This window comes from Ipomoea triloba, chromosome 5, assembly GCF_003576645.1.
Source record: "Ipomoea triloba cultivar NCNSP0323 chromosome 5, ASM357664v1".
NCBI classification, from domain to species: domain Eukaryota; kingdom Viridiplantae; phylum Streptophyta; class Magnoliopsida; order Solanales; family Convolvulaceae; genus Ipomoea; species Ipomoea triloba.
The window spans coordinates 30,398,817-30,418,354 of record NC_044920.1 but is presented as its reverse complement, the minus strand read 5'-3'; the positions used below and the strand labels follow the sequence as shown (position 1 = coordinate 30,418,354).

Here is a 19,538-nt window from a genome sequence, read left to right as displayed (position 1 = left end):
TAATAATAATAATAATAATAATAATAATTCTTTCAAAATAATAATAATAATAATAATAATTCTTTCAAAATAATAATAATAATAATAATAATTCTTTCAAAATAATAATAATAATAATAATAATAATTCTTTCAATTTTTTTTTTTTAAAAAGACAGAGTATGGGAGGAGGGGCAAAATTGTCTTTACACCAACAAATTGCCCCTCCTCTCCACCGAATTGCAATTCATGGGGGGTACCCCATGAATTGCAATTCCTCATTTGGAGGGAATTGCAATTCTGCGGAATTGCAACTCCTCCAACCAAACACTGTAGTTTGGGAATTCACTGAATTGCAATTCAATGAATTGCAATTCCCCCCCAAACTACATCCAACCAAACAGGCCATTAAATTTCAAAAATAAATTTAAAAGCATTCTTATTTTAAAATTAAGATCAAGGACGGATCCAGATGGGGCAATGAGGACGGTTGCCCCCCTCACTCCTCCCCACCCCTTTTATATGTGTCTGTAGTTCCGTTTATATGAGAACCACTTACTAGGTGAGAACTTGTAGACAAATTCAAACTATCAATTTGCAAAATCTAATGGATAGGAAATCAAATAATTCATATCAAAATTTTAAAAATTTTGATATTTTACCATAGATATGTTTGAATTCATTTGAACTTTGTCTATACTCAAAAAAATTCGTGAATCCACCTTTGATTAAGTTTATAATTTTATAAAAGAAAATGTAAAGTGTTGATCGACATTAATACTTCTTCCATGAGATAAAATTAAAAATACGTTTTATGGTTGTACGAGATACTATAATATATATATGTTCCTTTATTTGCAAAGTACCTAAAAATGCAGCAATTTAAAAAAAATAAATAAAATTACGGAGTAAAAAATGTGAAATAATATGTGATTTGTTTATAATGATTAGATGCTAATAATGACTAATTTTTTATAAGATAATTATGTAAAATAATTTGTTTAAAAGAAATTGGTAACAAAATTGTAATCTTAGTACTTAAACTAAGCTCTACCCTCTCCCGATTGCCAAGTATCCATCATTCCCTCTTAGCTTATCCTTTTCTTCTGATCTCCTCTATAGTGCGCTCCACGATAGTATTATTTTAGATTGTGCAGAATGCATGACCCCACAGGCCCCACATGATCATGCCAAATGACAACATATATAATTTACCCCCCCCCCCCCCTTCCCCCCCCCCCCCCCCCCCCCCCTCAGCTCCATACCGCCCGCAGTAACTAATTAAGTTCCCAACTTCTTTTTTATTTTTTAGTAACTCAGATTTTAATCTTGTACTATATTTTGGATCTTATAAACTCGCTCCTTAAATCTCAATCTAACTGCAAAACTCAACATTAAATGTACATTTCTACGCACAGTTCAATTCAAACTCAAACCCCTAATGTTGGTTGTTTGAACCGAACCCCTACCTTGCCTTTAGAAGTAAGTCTTTTGTGAGACTTCTTCATCTACTTGACCAAAATCCTAGGGGTCAGATTTTTTTTATTTTTTTTTTTTTCGGTTAACCCGATTTTTTCAACTTTACTAAATTAATGTAGGGACCCTATAAATCTGGCCCCAAAATTCACGAGGAGATAAATTAAGTATGTCCAACTTTAAAACATACTCCACACTAAATTATACACTTCTATGCACAAGATAACTCAACCCTACTTCAAGTCTGGAGAGCTCACTAATGGAAATGGAAGACCCAACGTGACCACTATTCCCAAACAGCAGCACCTGGTTTTGGAGTTCATAGTATACACAATATTGAATTGACTGAATGACCTACCTTACTTTAAATACCAAGTGGCTATGTATCACTAATATTAGTAATGAAACTAGAAAAAAAGGAAACTTCATTTATAAATCCCACGAAAACCTTAGCCACAGGAAGATGATTGAAGGGAAATATTATTATATTGAACATACATACTATTGGATGTGAAGCCTAATAAATTAAAGTTATAGGAAAATGATATCACTGCAGATCAGATAGTAAGAATATATATAATATTATTTACTAATAAAAAAAGTGTGTAATAATGATATTTTTGTAAATAATGTAATGTTATAATTCATCAACTGCTGACCATATTTTTTCTAACTAACTTGAAAAATATACGTAGTGATTTTTTTAAACTAACCTTAGATGGTAGTGGTCGGAAATTTTAACCACCCCTTAAAGGTGATTAGAAATTGCAAATAACCATTTGTTGTTTTGGTCAACCTAGTACGCCCTTCAAAATTTAAGCCAGTTTTGGTAGTTGTTGGTGTTAGTGACAATTACTTTTTGTTGGTGATCGAAAATGACCAACATTTGTTTGGATCATCAAACTGGTCAGAAAGTACTCAAATTTCTAATCTCAAACCCTAAGTTCTTGACTACTTTTTAGTTGTAGGAATTTGATATAGATTTTCACCCATAACAATAAAAGTATAACTGACTTCACATCAAAAAAAGGTGACCATCCAAGTTGGTGAGCATGATTCTCGTAATTTTACACAATAATGAGATTTGCTCATCAGTACATATCTTCATATACTAATTGTGAATTTTTCTCATCCACATAAAAGTATGACTATTATTCTATTTATAAAAATATATAGCCAATCATTTACAATTTTAAAGTTGACAAGCTAGCTAGGCAAGATGACATGAAATTATAGATAGGTATGGACTACATATATATATATACACTAATATACATGCAGATGCAGATATAGAAGACTATTAATTTAATAGCGAATTGAATATATATAATGTACGGTATTAAAATCAAAGTGGATAAAGGTGGTGTGTGCATGAATTCAGCAGCTATTAACTGGCTCGCTAGATACTACTCAAGCTAACCAAACACCAACTTATGGGCGTGCACAATATCTTTCATCAAAACCACTGCCCCATCCCTACCTCCATCAACCATTCAACCCCACAACTTGATGAGTCGCTTTCCCATATCATATATATTTTCACCTTTTTCTTTCAAATAAATTAAAGTAATAAGTTTATTAATATTGATGGGTACGGTCTAGATTTTTTTGGTCTTGGGAATTGAGTCATTTAAGTCATTGGATAGCCGGAGCAACACACAAGAAGCCAAATGATCAGATCATTGCATGAAACTAGCTAGGCTATAACTAGTTTTTTACTCAAACTTGATAATTTCACATTTATTAATATCTAATTTAGTCCTTGATTATAGCTAGGTTTTTTTTATCTAATTCAGTCATATTGTTTATAGTGGTTTTTATGGATTTAGTTATTGATTCTAATAACCCGTCATTTAGAACTAAATTGAGTAAAAAAAATCACTATAGTTGAGGATTAGTTCTGTATTATTAACTCCTTTTCCATGTCATATTACCTTTCTATTTTTAATTTCCAAATTAAATAAAGCAAATTTATTAATAATATTGATGGGTTCGAAATTTCCTGAACTTGGATTGAGTCTATTGTGTTATGGGTGTGGGTCAGTCTAGAGTGTAATAGTGTATATATAGATGGGAGACGATGGAAATTAAACAGTCCTAGTTTACATGGGATCTATCTCCGTAAATTTAGAGTAATTAAACAGAGTTACGTTGTAGTAAGCTTTCTTATCCTACCTTGTCTAAATATTTTATAGTCTTGAATCTTAGATAGATTGTGAATCATTTATCACAGAAATAATGGAGTTAAAATATGGTAAATGATAGAAGGGTCTAGTAAAATCTGTGCTCCATACTGGATCGGACATCATATATGGCCGCAGTAAAAACATGTTGGTCGGCTAGGCTCATGCATGCATGTCGGGCACGTGAGCGGTAGCTCTGAACTTCAGCTCCTCTTAAATGCTTCTGCCACTTCATTCACACACTATAAATGCCACTCCTTTCTCACTTCCAAAGTTCAATTCCACAGCTTAATTTCACAGATAGATCTCTCACCCTTCATCACCTTATAAGCTTCTTCTCCATCCATTTTTAATTTGTTTTTTATGTCGAGTGATCAGATCAGTTCTTCACACTCAATTCTCACCGGTAAACTGTTAAGGATGAAGACGAGGTTGTTTTCAAGAATTGAGGGTTTGGTTCTCAGGAGTAGAGACTGCTTGTTTTCCTGGGTTTCTGCGGACATGCTTGCTTCTGCGTCTGCGATTTTGTTCATGTTGTTCAAGAAAACTGTCTGGTCTCTCTCCATGTGCGTTCTTGCTCTAGGTATATATATATGCTTAGCTTCTTATTCAATTCAATGTTTTCCGTCAAGATTTGTGTTGTTTAATTGTTAATGATGTTTCCCATCTTCATAACTGGGCAACCCAACCAAATTAATCGAGTTGTTGGTTTAGTTTGGTAATCTCAAGGTTCTAATAAGTTCAACTTTGATGAGCTGCTTATTAGCCTTCTTAATTAGCTTGAGTTGGTTAACTCCGATTTACTCAATAGTCAATACATATACTCTCAAAATAGTAGGGGCGCACATTAAAAAAAAAACACACACACACCTACCTTGCACCATTGTACGTGCAATATGTATCTTCCTTGCCCCCATTTCAATTTATGACCGCATTCATTCCCAATTTCCATTTCTTCAAGTCAAGAAAATGTATAAGTAAATGGATTTTTTGTTTTAAGTGTAGCGGTTACTCTTGTAAAGTATAGTAGATGTGCAGTTTTGTACTAGTGATTTTTAAAATTTTTCATTTATTGGTTTAATAACGCACTTATTGGACTTTAATTATCAGGAGGTGCGACGGTAGGAATAGTGACAGGAGCACTGAAGGGGCAAACTACAGAAACTGGGCTACTGAGAGGGGCTGCAGTTGGTTCTGTGGCAGGAGCCATCACAGCCGTCCAATTGTTGGAACTTATGATCAATGGAGAGTCCTTCTCCAAGGTATATCATAATGTTACGTTGTAGTTCTATAATCTCCTTAAAATTGATAGGATAGTTAAAATTTTAAATATCGAAATACATTTAAATTAAATAATTAGTTAGATTCAAATAAATTCTATCACTTTCATAATGGATTCACCAATATAACATAACATATAATATTTTCGGGTGGAAAACATAAGACTATAAGAGTACGAACACAATTGTCGTCCCATATTATGAAAGGTGGAAAGGCTAGTTAGTTGGGGAAGGCTTTATGAGATACTATATTGAGGTATATATGTAGCTAATAACAAGCAATGGTTCAATTGTAATTTCACAGGTCGCTCTTGTATGTAGTCTTGTAGATGGAAAGGTATTCATGGAGTGGGTCAGCCCTGCAGTCCTCAAAGCTTATCAATGGCAGGTAAGATATTATAAGAATTGTTAAATTCTCCTAACGGCACCAGTACCTTTTATATTAAATACAAAATATATTGAGTACTATTGACTCTGTTACAATGTAATATCTATTTATAATTAGACTCGAATCCAGCCTCCTATATGGTAATTAATTTCTTATAATTTATTTATATAATCAATTTGAAATCCAGGTTGGTACTGTGGATACAAGTTTGAGGGAAATATCAGACATATTTGACACCAATCAAAGCCGAGGATTGTCTAATGATACCATACAGAAGTTGCCAAAGTACAGATTTCAACATTCTGCTAAAATGTGCAGAAACTTTGAAGACATTACCTGTGCAATTTGTTTGCAGGTAGGTTCTATCTCGATTAAAATGTTACACTATTAGTATTTTACTTGATCGTTATTTATATGTTTATTATTTATGTTTATTCATTAATCGAGTGTATATTTCTTCGGGTTGTAGGATTTTGATGGCGGGGAGTATGTGAGGATGTTACCGAATTGTAGGCATTCCTTTCACTTACCGTGCATAGATGAATGGCTAGTCCGGCATGGAAATTGCCCGGTTTGCCGAACGGACGTTTGATGTACAGGGCATGGCTATAACAACAATTTAACGAAGTATCATGTGAACACTTAAGTTTGGGGTTTAAACTTATCACAATTTAACAAGATTAAATATTAATGCTTGATCTAGTTATCTTTGTATACTTATATTTTCATAAGCAAATCAACTTTGTAATTCATGATCCATCTTAATCTAATTTTCCATCATCTTTATAAAAAGAAGGGACGTGACTAAGTATGATCCCCTCCCAACTAGAGTTGTCAATACGAATTTGCGAGACAGATAAAAAAATTCGCTCTTTGACGAGCCTAGGTTTTGTTGGCCTAGACCACCTTGCCTCTGGCCCACGGGCCCGCCACACCAACATGCTCCATTTACAAATTTTCAAAATTTCACTTTTCACCAAAACTCCAAAAGTTTTTTTAAAAAATGAAGAAAAATGCTGATTCAAATTATTATGGTGCTAAGACATTAAAAAGTGAAGGACATTTAAATAAAATTGGAGTAGTAAAAACCTATAAATTGGTGGGAATACGAGGACCCTGAAATAAAATAAGGATAAATTTGCGGGAAGGGCTAAAACCGGAATAAAAAAGGGAGAGTACGGAGTCAAAAGGAAGGTCGGCTGACCGGCTGTGAAACTCGCGTACCTCGTGAACCTAGCAGTCACTGAAAGTTTAGCAGCCTTGTAGTAACCGTCGGAGATCGGAGAAAATCAATGGCGTTTTCCGGCGCAGCGAGGAGCTTCTGTATGCCGGCTATCGACCTTGGCAGATTGCACGGCCGGGCTCCGATAGCCTTCGGCGCAGGCTTTGCATCAATCGCCGGCGCGAGCTTTCGCCGATTGTCGCCATCGCCATCTAAGCCCTTCGCTTCCCTTGGCATTTCCACTGATACTAGTGAGAATCTCCAATTTAGAAGAATTTCAATATAGATTTTGTTTTAGGGATAGGATTTCACCTTTATTTCGTTCTCCAAAACGCTGACAGTGTTACTCTGGTAGACAATTGGTTTATAATGGTTGGAGCTTGTGTTCTATGGCGGTTGTATGCGATAATGTTGTGATTTTTGTGCATCCATTTCCTTGTATTCTTCGCCTGAATCATTTTTGTTGGAATAACCAATTAGTCTGAGATTTTATCAGTTTCAAAACCGTCTGCATTATTATATCCAGTTAATGTATATAGACCATGAATGAATTGTAATCATGGATTTAAATGGAAGAACTGTTAGGATATTGATTTAGTTTGAGTGTTTGATATGCTCATATGCTGAGAAGATGGATGATTTCTAGTTTTTCAAGGGTTTAAATGGAAGAACTGTTAGAATATTGATTTAGTTTGAATGTTTGATATGCTCTTATGCTGAGGAGATGAATGATTTCTAGTTTTCTGGGTTGATCTTGTATATGATGTGGATTTAGCTTCTCCAAACAGTGATTTTTCTGGTTTAATTAGCTTGTGCTTGTTTAATTCCAGTGTGATAGTTACTATACTGATATAGGTTTTATATGCATATGTAATGATATTAGGTGTGAAGGAGGTTGTTCAAACAGAAAAGGCTCCAGCAGCTCTGGGCCCATACTCTCAAGCCATCAAAGCAAATAATCTTCTTTTTGTATCTGGAGTTCTTGGGCTTGTTCCAGAGGCATGTCTTAGTATAATTGCCAATTATTGTGCTATTCATCAAACTTCTTGTACTTCTCTCAAAATCTTTTATTCATGTGGCTGAACCTGTAAGGATTAACTGTTTTTGTACTGAAATGCAGACTGGAAAGTTTGTGTCAGACAGTGTAGAGGATCAAACAGAGCAGGTAATATTGCCATGGTCATTCAGTTGCTAATTACAGAAAGATCTCTCACAAAAGTTTGAGCTTAAATGTATGCAGGTTCTGAAGAACATAGGGGAGATACTTAAAGCAGGAGGTGTTAACTACTCCAATGTTGTTAAGACTACCATCTTGTATGTGTTATCTTTCTTCTGACTATATCTCTCTGTTCTCATTTCTCAATACATATGCTCTTGATTGTTGTTTTTAATATTTGAAATGAAAATGTTTCATCACTGCAGGTTGGCTGATCTGAAGGACTTCAAAACAGTGAATGAGATCTATGCTAAATGTAAGTAGATGAATTAAACCAGTTTTTACATAGTTTTGAACTTTCCATTATTTACAATCTTGATTGAAATAATTTGCAGATTTCCCATCACCAGCACCTGCCAGGGCAACATACCAGGTTGCAGCATTGCCAATGGATGCCAAGATTGAGATTGAATGCATTGCTGCTTTATAATACACCCATTTAGCTATTCTGGAGTTTCAGTTATGCCAGTAGTAGGAATTAATAGTTGGTAATAAGGCAACTTTTTACTCTTTTTCCAGGACCTCTGCTATTCTATTTTAATTATCCCCATCCATTTTTATTACTATATTCTTCATACTTCAGAGTTCAGAGAGTTCAGACACCAAAAGGGCAAAAACCATCCATGTTTATGCTAATCCTGGGAATAATGTACCCAAACATGCATGCATTGATCTCCGAATCGCGTGCTTTTATTGATAATTACTAGTTTTTATTACATCAAAATTCACTCGGGAAAACTCTAGGTTAGAGCTAGAGGGAGTGAACTTATGTTTATTGTTATCATCATCATTATTATGATCACTGCGTGGTAGGTTAAAGCACGCAATTGATCCTTGCCGCTCCTCCCGGCATTTAGAAATAGAAAGTTCTGATTTGGCACTTTTGGGGCTCAAGGTTGCAGACTTGAGGAAGATATTTAGCCTTCTTCAGAATCTGTTGTTCCAGCTGCTGCCATTGTTCCTGTTCCTGTTCTTGTTCTTGTCCCTGTTCCTGTTCTTGTCCTTGTCCCTGTCCTTGTTCCTGCTCCTGTTGTTCCTGTTGCAGCCATCTCAATGCTTGCTTCACGGCTTCGCATCGGCACTGGCGGTCGAAGTTCTCTAATGCGTTGCAGCATTGGTTCAGGTGCTGTTGCTGTTGCTGCTGCGGCATTCTCCAGCTGGAGGATTTCATCTTTATGAAGTGGCTGTTCTCTGGGGACAGGTACATGACGCAGTGGCGGAGCTCTTCGCTCTGCTGCTGGATCTGCTCCTGGCATTGCGGCTGCTGGCCGCCGCCGTGCTGCTGCCCGCGGCTCGGGGTTTGCTCATCCACGATGGTGGTGATGGTGGTGCGGAAGGCCGTGGCCGCCGACATGGCCAAGAGGGCAACCAACACCGCCGCCATAGCAAGCTTTGCCATTTCTGGTAGGGCTAAGTGGAAGAGTGGTATTATTGGAGTGGGGATGGTTATTGCTGATTAAGTTGGTGAGGAATGAGAGGGAATGGGAGTGGGTTTTATAGTGGAGATGATGAGAGTATGAGACAGTGAAGTGCATGCATGGGTATAACGTGGAGAGCGGTGGCCACCTTGCGCCACCAGGTGTCGGTGTTTCGTGGCGGAGCTTCCACGTACCAGTAGCCATGCAAAAAAACTTCCCCACCTTCATTTGTTTTCTCTTCTTATCTGTTTGATTCTTTCCAATTTATTCCGTGTCTCGCAGATTTGCATTTCCAACGTTGTATGCAGCAGCATGCATGCTTATCGGTTTCGAGTTGCCACGTCCGGCCCTCCACATATAGGCGTGGCATTGTGTCGTTTTTTCGTAGATAAGAATCTCGAGTTGTCTATTCACTCGATCAATTAGGAATTACTTAAATTAGTTTACTTATTTTACTTATTGTGATTTTTATCAGTGAAGATTATAAGACAATAGTTTATCTTTTTATGATTATTAGTAAATGTTACAAGACCGAACTTCATACAAAGTATACATTTATTTTTTTTCTTCCAGTGGAGGGGATACCCAAATTAAACAAAGTATACATTAATTAACGGTGGCATATTGCAGATATTTCGTAAATAAAAAATTAAATGATGATGATTTTTGATGTGGACTTTAAATCAGTGAAAATTATAAACATTTTTTGATTTAGGCAAGCCAATTTCACTATTTCCTCTCCAAAAGTGATGGACTATGAAAAATTTGTAAGATAAACTATTAAACTCAAGCAATAAAATGTTTAATAAGAATCAAACTCATGACTTTTTACTATAAAAATTAAATTACACTCATTTAGCCACCTCTTAAAAACTTGTCTTTTTCTCCTCGATTGACTAATCAAAGACTCCTAATATGAGAATACCAAGTGATATTATCCTTATTAGTATTATTAGGGCATACCAAAAATTTCCAATCTTCTCATTTAAGGAAGAAATTTCATTTCATTTGACAAATAAAAAGAAGAAGAAGAAATTTCATGAAGTTCAACAAAGAAATCTGTTGATCAAAGTAAATTGAAGCAAAGTTGTACAAATCCAATACAAAACAGAAGCACAGACAGATTCTTGGGGTCTGCTTTGTTTGTGTGTATGCACGCATGCGTATATGTTCTACTACCTCACAACACTGCTATATCGCCAAATTTTTATTGATTGTGCTTGTACAACAACATCAAATATTTCCTCCATTGAAATGCAGCTTCACCAAAAGAATTGAAGATGATAAACTTGATCCCTCTGCTTTTATCTGTATTCCTGAAAGTTAACATGTCCTGTTGCTTGTGCATGCTCTGCAGCCTCCTGCATAATTTCAACATATGTTAGCCTAGTCGGTGCCAAAAACCGTAGAATAAGTAACATTTCGACTCAATTGCACTTTTTCTTATTTAAGGGATTCAATAAAGTTTCCTTTTATTCGCACGACTTCAGGACTTATTTGACCAATTTTCCTTTGAACACATTTTTTTTCTGGTGACGAGAAACCTACCTAGTGACCCTAATTGACAAAAGATCACTAAATGGTAAACCAGCCTAAATTGCCCATAGCTGACTGATTCAAACCAAAAAAGTCAATAGGCCACTCCTGGGAGTGTAACAAAGGACACAAAGAGGATAGTTAATCAGCATGCCAACAAACCTTTTGGCCAACAACCCCTATTTGACAAACCCCGCACCGCAGAGTGAAGTTGCCAGTATCAGTGTAACTCCTCTTCCTGCATTGCATCAATTTAAGCCACTTTGAGTTAGAATCAAAGTATAAGTTAGTCGTGATTCAGATCAGATCAAATATGAAACTCAGATTATGAAGCATTGTACTAAGACGTTAGAACGAAAGTTAGGTACCCATCTGTAAATTAACGGCGTATATATATAAAGATGTTACCTTTGCTGCTCTTTAACCAGATTAAGAGCAAGCCTTTCAACCGGGCCAATGCTTCGGTCCTTCTGCACAGTGAAAATTGTCTGATCAAACTCCTCCGGAGCCCCTTCAGAAGGAGACATCTGTTGGTAGCGTATCAGCACTGTGTTAGCAGGCACGCCAAATGGGATAGACATATGAAGTGTTTAAGAGAACTCTAGAACACGCTTATGAAGCTTAAACAATGCTCAACATTGGAACTCAATCTTGCGGAAGGTATCCAACAGTCTTGAATTTAGTGTCGGTTTTATATCATTGAACACATTCTATGCAAATAATCTCTTTTCCAAAAATGGCAATAGGTTATACCGATACCTTGTATATCCTATTAATCTACCGACAGCTCATAAATAGTAAAAGTCTGTCAGTTTAGCATGGCTACTTGTCTTGAATGATTTATTAGAAATCTAGAACACACCACATGGAGAATCTATAGACGCAACTAAAATATTATGAATTGCCTTAGGGCTGCTGGCTTTTCTTTTCCCCTTTATTGCGTGTGTGGTTCACGCGTTTCTCTTGAATTAAACAGGAATTTCAACCATGAAAATCAATTCAAAGCGGATCAATCACATAGAGAGAGAGAGAGAGAGAGAGAGAAAACCATACAGCCAAAGCATCATAATGGAGGCCATCATAAATCAGCATGACTCGTTCATGATAGTTATTTTCCTGTTCAAGAGTATGTCAAAGCGGATTAAAAAGACTGCTAAGTTCAACTAAACCAGTTAGTAAGAACCACGGGATATAGTATACACATCAAGCTGTAAGCACTAACCTGCCCATACAGATCACAACGTGTAGTTTGTATATCATAAGCTGCAATTTCGCGCCCATAAAACTCTGCGAGTATGGAAAGCTCTATGGCACCTATATATTATGTGAACAGTTTAGTCCGATTGATAAACACATTATAACATTTCTGCAGTTATAATTTGTATATCATTTGATGGTTAGCCCATAGATGTCTTAATGGTCGCAGCTAAAATGAGTAAAGTGGAAACAAAGAAAAAAGAAAAGAAATTTCATATAAGTGACACATACCACCCCATTTTTCTGGGTTAAGAATCCATTCACAATATTCTTGATTGGGCTTCCCAAGAAAAGCTTCGGAATATTTTGTAGGGTCACTGGCAACTGCTGCCGCAATAACCTTCAAATAAAAAACTGTCATCGGAGAGTGGAGGAAAGTGATAAACGACACTTTCACACATGATAAATGCAATTGAAGCACTTTATAGTGGAATTGGTGATATGTAAAAAATTGTAAATGACTTTTTCAAACACAGTAATGGCATCAAAATGATAGTTATTTTGGAGCTCACCTGTTTTTCTCACCTAATTCAACAAATTCAGGCCATTACATGGGAACAGATTTCACACCAGTTGAAAGGACACGCAATTGAATCATTCAAAACAACAACAAAATACGAGAAAAAAGTGTTCAAAAAGACACTTTCAAAAGTCATTACTTCAGTTCAACTACCTTGAACCTTGAATATCAGAAGTCAGAATGAATGCTGACTATCAGTTAAGAATTACTAATCGCAAACCGTTCAGATCTCCGAGAAATTTCACACTGTTTATTCATTTCATGATTGGTAATCAGTCAAAATAATGAAAAATCAAAGTAGTACTTTCAGAAGATACTGTCAATTCCACATTCCATTTCAAAATGGCATTGCAATACTAGTAATATTTATCCTTTTGAAAAATACTAACAGTCTAAGAAGCATGACAGCAAACACAGTACAATTTATGTATTTCAACAGCTCATTTGTTCATGAAATAAAGAGCAGAAATTTAACCTGTCTTAGCTCAGGAGCTTTGTTCTTGTCATGGTCCATCACATAACTGCATAGAAGAACAACAACAGGTTTAGTACTGTTAACACATAAACTCTCCATCAAAATAACAGCCCTAAAGCTCAAATTTTTATTACCCAACCGCATTGAAGAGGCAACTATTGTCTGAAGGAATAACTCTTCTAAGTATAATGCCTTCCATTGGATTTGCACCTGAAAGAAACCAACAACCTTTTCTTAGCTCTTATAAGAAGTAGATACATATAGAAAGGGGGTATAAATCAAATCTTTATACAAAATCCTTTGAATTATAAAAAAAAAAAATAAAAAAAATTAAAGCTAACAGAGATGATTCTCTATCCAAATTGAGAACCCAAATTGAAAAATAAGAAGTAACAGAGGTTAAAGCCCAATCAAACCACATAAAATATGGTTGAGCTTTTCTTGAAATACGAATTAATAATACATGAAATGCTGACCTTGTTTATCCAAACAGAAATTTTATTTCATAAAATTTGAAGGAAAATATTTGTGAGACAAAAGAAAAGTGGCAGGGCTTAAAGAAAATAGATAGAAAATGGAAATGGTAGCTGAATAGATGAAGGAGGGGGTTAGGAGATCTAACCAGAGAAGCAAGAATTGCTTTGCCTTGAAGACAGCAGAAAAAGATGGCATATATTCGGGTGAGAGACAACCCAATACCACTATATATCTGTCCGTTTAACAAGATTTACCAGAAGAACAACGCATCCCGCTTGCGGCTTATCTCTCATGTGTTTCAGATTCATGAACAAGTAAATGACAAGTTTTGGGCCCAATGGGCCGCCAAACATGAAAACTTGAGCCTGAATTTTAGTATGAACTCGGGAGAAAAATGAGAGAGCCCAAGTGCACGAAAACTTTTAAAGGCGAATAGTTTTGTGTTTTTGAAAATGTATTTTTCATTGCGTTAATGAGTTGGCATTTCGTATATTGTGTTTTTTCTCAATATGATTATACCAATATTCTTGATTAGAGTATCTTTATCAATGGAGTTTTTTATGGTAATTGAGGAGTTTTTGTAGGTGTAATTAGGAAAGAGAAAATGGGATGGGAGGAAAAAATAAATAAAACAAATCAAAATTTAAAAAAATATAAATAAAAAACTCAGATGTCAAGCGCGCGCACTCTGGGCGCCATGGTTGCGCCTGACGCGCGTCAGGCGCAACCTTTCTCCCTTTTTCTTCTGCTAATTTACTGTTCTAATATCTCCATTTTGCAGGAGATGCATTTCTTTCTCTTTCTTGGAATCTCTCTCTCTTCCATGTCATGAGCCTTTGTACTATGAACCTCCTTTGCACCATTGATGTGGATGCTCTTAAGATAGTACTTAACATGTGACATTCCGTTTAAAATGGTAATTACTCATTGAAATGGTGGTTTGTCAATTTATTATTGTTTGGGATATGTTGACATGATATTTCAAGTAAAGCCGACAAAACGGACCACCCATACGGACTGGCTTGTCACAGGTTGGGGAAGAAACAGGCCGGGCTCGACCCGTGTAACCCACCTCCCAACACGGGTTAGGCAGGCCGAGTTTTATAAAAAAAAATAAAAATTTTAAATGCTTATCTGGCCAGTCAAAAATTCAGGTTAAACAGGTTCAACCCAACCAGTATACCTAATCTTATCTCATACAAGACACTACTAGCATAGATTATGATTTTTTTACCTGGTAGCTCAGATGACTATTGGATCACAAATTATAAGCAAAGATATAAAATCTAGCCTTGGCACCCATAGTGTAAGAGTAAGAGTTTTATTTTCTTGTGAGGGTGGCTCTTCATTGACACCAAACACTAGAGCGACAGAGGATTTCACCTTTCATGGAGAAAATTATCATTTTCTGAGCCATAAATAGGGGAGCTTTACTGTGCAGAAAAATGATTAATCTATAGACTTCGTAAATCAGTAATCTAATGTCATAGGATACATAAATTACTCGGAGAGTATTTTAAATAAGAAGAAGATGACCGACCACCTTGCAAGAAAAAAAGAAGAATTACATTATACATGGTTCTCTTTGGCTTTTACTAGTACTTGCTCGCTGACAGAGGGGTTAGGCACTTTTAGGCATCAAGCTCTCTAAATCTTCTGTTTCAGTACATGGCGTAGCTGGATCTTTTGGCTCTCCATTCTTGCCTCCAAGAGCTTCGACTTCAAACTGTGTTTCTGTGAATTGCGTGGCCATTCGATGCATCCTTTCATACCTCTACCCAGATGAGGATTTCCCAGGTCAGGTGAGTTCCATTGCCCCGCCAAATTCGAGGGGCTGAGGCCATCTTTACTCGAGCATCTGTCGGGAGAAGACATGATAGCCCCGTTAGAAAGTCGCCCGTTTGAGTACCTCCAGAGCCTGGATATGGAAGACATCTTCTTCAATGGTTGAGTTGGTGAGGAGCAAACTTCGCTTATATCTGTAATCGGTGTCTCATCACAGGCATTGCCTTCCCAATCTGCTCCGCTTCTTGACATGGTGCTGAGCCGGCAATTCTTGTTGACAGATGGGTCGCTCCCGTCAGGTGAATAACTTGATCCCTGCTCATCGAGATGGCTCACGGTTTCCCACTCACTTCCGTCGTCTTCCAAACCATCACTCTGATTGATATATGCTTTGGGATGTCTGCGAAAATTGTCTTTTGTAAACATATTAACATCAGGGCTGACAGTATGAATTTTGGACGAATGGCTAACAGGACTGTACTGAAGAAGATGCGGTTCAATTTGCCTCTCGTTGGTTTCAGCAACACTAGCGTCTTCAAAAACAGCGAAAATGTCATCTGGGTTTGGGGGCTCATAAGTGAATTCCCGAATGTCATGGATATTAACAGCTGCAACTAGTTGTCGAAGGTGTTCCACTTTCTTCATCTCCTCCATATCAGGGGTAGCACCTCTAGAACTTAAAAAAGACTCTAAATCTGCGATTAGTCTGTTCATATGAGAATACTTGTCTTCCAGTGTCAACTTAGCATCAATTAGCTTCATTTGAACCCGTTCCTCCCTCCAGACCTCAGCCATCTGTAACATCCTTCTCTCTTCATCAACTTCCTCGCGAAGTCTTGCAGATTCCCTCTTCAATACTTCAACTTCAGCCTTGTCTTCTCCGATTTCTTTAGCCAATTCATCACACACTTCCTCTATCAAATCTCTCGCCTTCCGTTCCTTTTCATAGTCCTGCATGTAGCGCTTTGCAGATAACTTGGCATCAGCCAACTCATTAACTAACTTGGAATTAACTATTTCAAGCCTTTGTCGGTTTTTCCTTTCTCTAGTCAAGTCAGCTTTCATATCATCTAAGATTATTCGTATTTTCTCATGCTCTCTGCTTCGCCACGCAGCCCTTTCTTCACTGAGTTTCTTCAGGAATTGCTCGATTTTCTTTTTGTATGACTGCTGCTCTGTCTCAAGCTCACTAACCCGGGCTCGTGCTTTCTCTAGCTCTGCCTCAAGGACGGATACCACTCTAGGAGTATGCGTTTGTTGGGCGCGAACTTTTTGGTGACCATGAATCTGTTTTATTCCTTCAGTGGCTTTCCAGCTGATAGGATCCCACTTTGTCACTCCCTCCATTACAGTGTTGGAAAATTGGAATGACGGTTCAAGCTACAAAAGTAAGACAAGCTGGATAAATAAACGACGAATTGAACTTGAATAACATCATCTCATTGTCAATCAATAACTTGAATCAGGATATATATGTAATATAAATCAACCACGCCATCATCGTCTAACTATCAACAAGACAGATTCTTTGCAACCTCTACTATTTCAAATAAAATGACAGTCGACACATGAGATCTAAGATTAATATATCTACCAAATTTATAGTGCATAATACATTTTATCCCCCATCCTAATATACTTGGTGGGATTTTACTATTACAACCACACTTAAACCTTTATTATAAAGTATATGAACTAGAAGACCGCAGATCAATCTCATACCTGACAAAACGCTCCATTTCTTGGACCAGAGACTGAACGAGGACTCTCTACCGAATCCTTAACAGGAGAATCTTTAGCTTTACTGTGATGATGACCATAAAAAGGGATCCCAGCATGATGAACTCCACCCTGCATTGAAGAAAGAAACTGCATAACTAAACTTAAACTCCCCCCAAAAAATTTGGTTTTGGAGGTCCCCAAAGGCTCAAACTACTAAATGAGATCTACCTAATTCACTCTTTGCAAATATTAAACAAAGCAAGAAGAAAAATTACTAATTTAGTAATCATGGTCCCAAAATGGTTCACAAATCACAATACCAAATGTACACTACATAAATGGAGGTTTAATTAGCAGAGAGTTACTACCACTGCATTGTGGGGGTCCAACAATTATATACAAATGGAAGCCAAGCGAATGCTTATGTATATAACCAACGCACAGAGCTCAAAAGAACAATCAATGCACAGAAGCTCAATTAATTGAATTTGTTTATAATTTTATACTGATGATGATAGAAAAGCACAAAATTTAGCCAAATGTAAAGTTTATGGTGCAGAAAAGCAGAAAATTGAAGCATGTGTTCCATCTAAATTAAAAAGAAGCACAGAAAAAAGCCCTAAAAGCACAAAACTTTATAACTCAAATTTACCTGAAACCCTAGCTTTTCTCCGTTACTAGGCACTTCCGGCAACTGCAGCCGCCAGATTCCGGCAGCAAGCTGTCTGACCGAGACTGCAGCTCTAGTTTTCCGATGACATTTCCGACCAAGATTCGACGGGCATCCCTCTTCCGCAACACTGTCCTCTACTACATCCTCATTGAACTTCCACCGCAGCAGAGGCGTCTGGGGCCTGCTCCTCCTCCCAGTCCCAGCAGAACCTCCGGCAATATCCTTCCGCAACCGCACTCCGGCACCGGAGCTCCTGATTCTCCGGCGAGGAGTCCTGCGAGGGCTGGGTTGCCTCTGCAGAAGATCTGATCCTGGCGATGCGTTCGCCGCCTTTAGAGTCGGGAGCTCAGTCCTGCCGCCAGTGATCTTCATTGCTTTGACTCAGATTCAGCCATCAACCGCCTCTAACCTCCGCCTACCCTGAGAAGCCAGTAAACTGAAGTAAAGCTTCACTATTCAGCTCGATCTCTCTCTCTCTCTCTCTCTCTCTCTCTCTCTCTCTCTCTCATTCACAGTACGCCATTGTTACTGAAGTTAAGCTTCACTCTCCAGCGCGATCTCTCTCTCTCTCTCTCTCTCTCTCTCTCTCTCATTCATTCACAGTACGCCATTGTTACAGTGTAGATTCGTACAGTCAACGTCTATGCATACAGCAAAACTCTGTATTTAATGGTCCGAGGAGGATGGGCATATGGCATGTAATACGGCGCCGTTTGATGACCCTCGGAAAGGCATACGGCGTCGTTTGTGGAATGAGCGAGCAGTTAAAAGTTGGTTTAACAGTAATTATCGGACCGCCAAGTTGCCGTTATGAGTGGCCCACGCGCCCTCTATAGCAGAGGAGGAGCCTGTGAACTTCATTCCTCCATGTAATCACTCATTAATACCCCTACCAGCCTACTGCCTACCACTATTGCATCGCTAAATTATGGTCTACCATAAAAACATATCTTTTTAATATATTAAAAGTATATCATTTGCGTACTGAATGTATATTATACAAACTAATGTATCTTTAGTACATAAATAACAATTTTTATGAATATAATATATACTTTAATATAATAAAAGTATATTATTTGATAGTATATAAAATAATATATTTTCAATATTCAAATAATAAATTTTTTATTTATGATCCATACGACTTTTATGGACCATGGTCAACACAATAATGATGGTTTTGCATCAACCTCTCAAAAAACTGTATTGCACCATACATCTAAAAAAGGAAAAGACAATATTGTAATTTTAATTATATAACTTATACTCCTTTCAAAAAAAATTTATATAACTTATATTCAAGACTCTGGTCAATTATTTCGTTATTGTTATTCATTATGAATTGCAAGTAAGAACATCCACAATAGAGTTTGTTGGGTGATTTTTTATGAGGCTTTTTTTGGAGGGGAGAAGCGATAATGATGAGAGAGAATGAGAGAGGTTCTTATCGAAAGATTTGATTTTTCTCCCAAAGTGGCCCACCAAAACAAAGCAAAATGGTCGTTCAATCGCGTGGGCTAACGTAATTGCCCAATTGGGCGCATGCACTACACACGCCTGCTGGGTGCATGCACTGCACACGCCTGCTGGGAGCATGCACTACACACGCCTGTTGGGAGCATTAACCATATTTTTTTTCTTCTTTTTTTTTTCTCCTGAAAATTCTTGATTTTTTTCCTCCCTCCTTCTCTCCTATTTGACATCTATAAATTTGTGCAAAAACTCTATTATTGATGATGCTCCAAAGTTAGCGAGCATGAACTACCATACCCAAGTCCAAACTTTGTGTTGAACTTAGCGTGTGTTTGGTTTTTTAGATTTGATAGTAGGGTGAAATTATAATGCTTATCGATATTGATATTTGGTTATTTATGACCATATAATAGGAATAAATGTTTTAAAAATACAAAAAAAAAAAAAAAAAAAAAA

General features: G+C 37.0%; 5 protein-coding genes across 6 annotated transcripts; 2 read left to right on the top strand and 3 right to left on the bottom strand.

Moving 5' to 3' along the window:
- The first annotated feature begins 3,930 nt into the window (after positions 1 to 3,930).
- Positions 3,931 to 6,053, top strand: LOC116020723 (NEP1-interacting protein-like 1). Its single transcript, XM_031261217.1, has 5 exons — positions 3,931 to 4,220; positions 4,748 to 4,899; positions 5,222 to 5,305; positions 5,493 to 5,660; positions 5,775 to 6,053. The coding sequence occupies exons 1-5, from the start codon at positions 4,001 to 4,003 to the stop codon at positions 5,895 to 5,897; spliced, it is 747 nt and encodes a 248-aa protein (XP_031117077.1). The 5' UTR covers positions 3,931 to 4,000; the 3' UTR covers positions 5,898 to 6,053.
- Positions 6,054 to 6,457: 404 nt separating this feature from the next.
- On the top strand, positions 6,458 to 8,379 carry LOC116020724 (reactive Intermediate Deaminase A, chloroplastic-like). The gene is made up of 6 exons (XM_031261218.1): positions 6,458 to 6,778; positions 7,411 to 7,526; positions 7,648 to 7,692; positions 7,768 to 7,841; positions 7,950 to 7,999; positions 8,079 to 8,379. Exons 1-6 carry the CDS (start codon positions 6,598 to 6,600, stop codon positions 8,171 to 8,173), a joined length of 561 nt encoding a protein of 186 aa, XP_031117078.1. The 5' UTR covers positions 6,458 to 6,597; the 3' UTR covers positions 8,174 to 8,379.
- A 14-nt stretch (positions 8,380 to 8,393) lies between these two features.
- On the bottom strand, positions 8,394 to 9,338 carry LOC116020725 (2S sulfur-rich seed storage protein 2). The gene has a single exon (XM_031261219.1). The coding sequence runs from the start codon at positions 9,140 to 9,142 to the stop codon at positions 8,597 to 8,599; it is 546 nt and encodes a 181-aa protein (XP_031117079.1). The 5' UTR covers positions 9,143 to 9,338; the 3' UTR covers positions 8,394 to 8,596.
- An 830-nt stretch (positions 9,339 to 10,168) lies between these two features.
- On the bottom strand, positions 10,169 to 13,704 carry LOC116018974 (OVARIAN TUMOR DOMAIN-containing deubiquitinating enzyme 2). Of its 2 annotated transcripts, none has more exons than XM_031259027.1 (9): positions 13,572 to 13,704; positions 13,084 to 13,159; positions 12,950 to 12,995; positions 12,186 to 12,294; positions 11,920 to 12,011; positions 11,751 to 11,813; positions 11,106 to 11,224; positions 10,860 to 10,935; positions 10,169 to 10,522 (listed from the first exon to the last, which is right to left on the bottom strand). In XM_031259027.1, the coding sequence occupies exons 2-9, from the start codon at positions 13,146 to 13,148 to the stop codon at positions 10,466 to 10,468; spliced, it is 627 nt and encodes a 208-aa protein (XP_031114887.1). In that variant the 5' UTR covers positions 13,149 to 13,159; positions 13,572 to 13,704; the 3' UTR covers positions 10,169 to 10,465. The 2 variants fall into 2 exon arrangements, with proteins under 2 accessions (XP_031114887.1, XP_031114889.1); XM_031259029.1 differs by lacking the exon at positions 13,572 to 13,704 and adding an exon at positions 13,426 to 13,565.
- A 1,156-nt stretch (positions 13,705 to 14,860) lies between these two features.
- LOC116019941 lies at positions 14,861 to 18,229 on the bottom strand. The gene is made up of 3 exons (XM_031260339.1): positions 17,586 to 18,229; positions 16,934 to 17,062; positions 14,861 to 16,591 (listed from the first exon to the last, which is right to left on the bottom strand). The coding sequence occupies exons 1-3, from the start codon at positions 17,976 to 17,978 to the stop codon at positions 15,074 to 15,076; spliced, it is 2,040 nt and encodes a 679-aa protein (XP_031116199.1). The 5' UTR covers positions 17,979 to 18,229; the 3' UTR covers positions 14,861 to 15,073.
- Between the last annotated feature and the right edge of the window lie 1,309 nt (positions 18,230 to 19,538).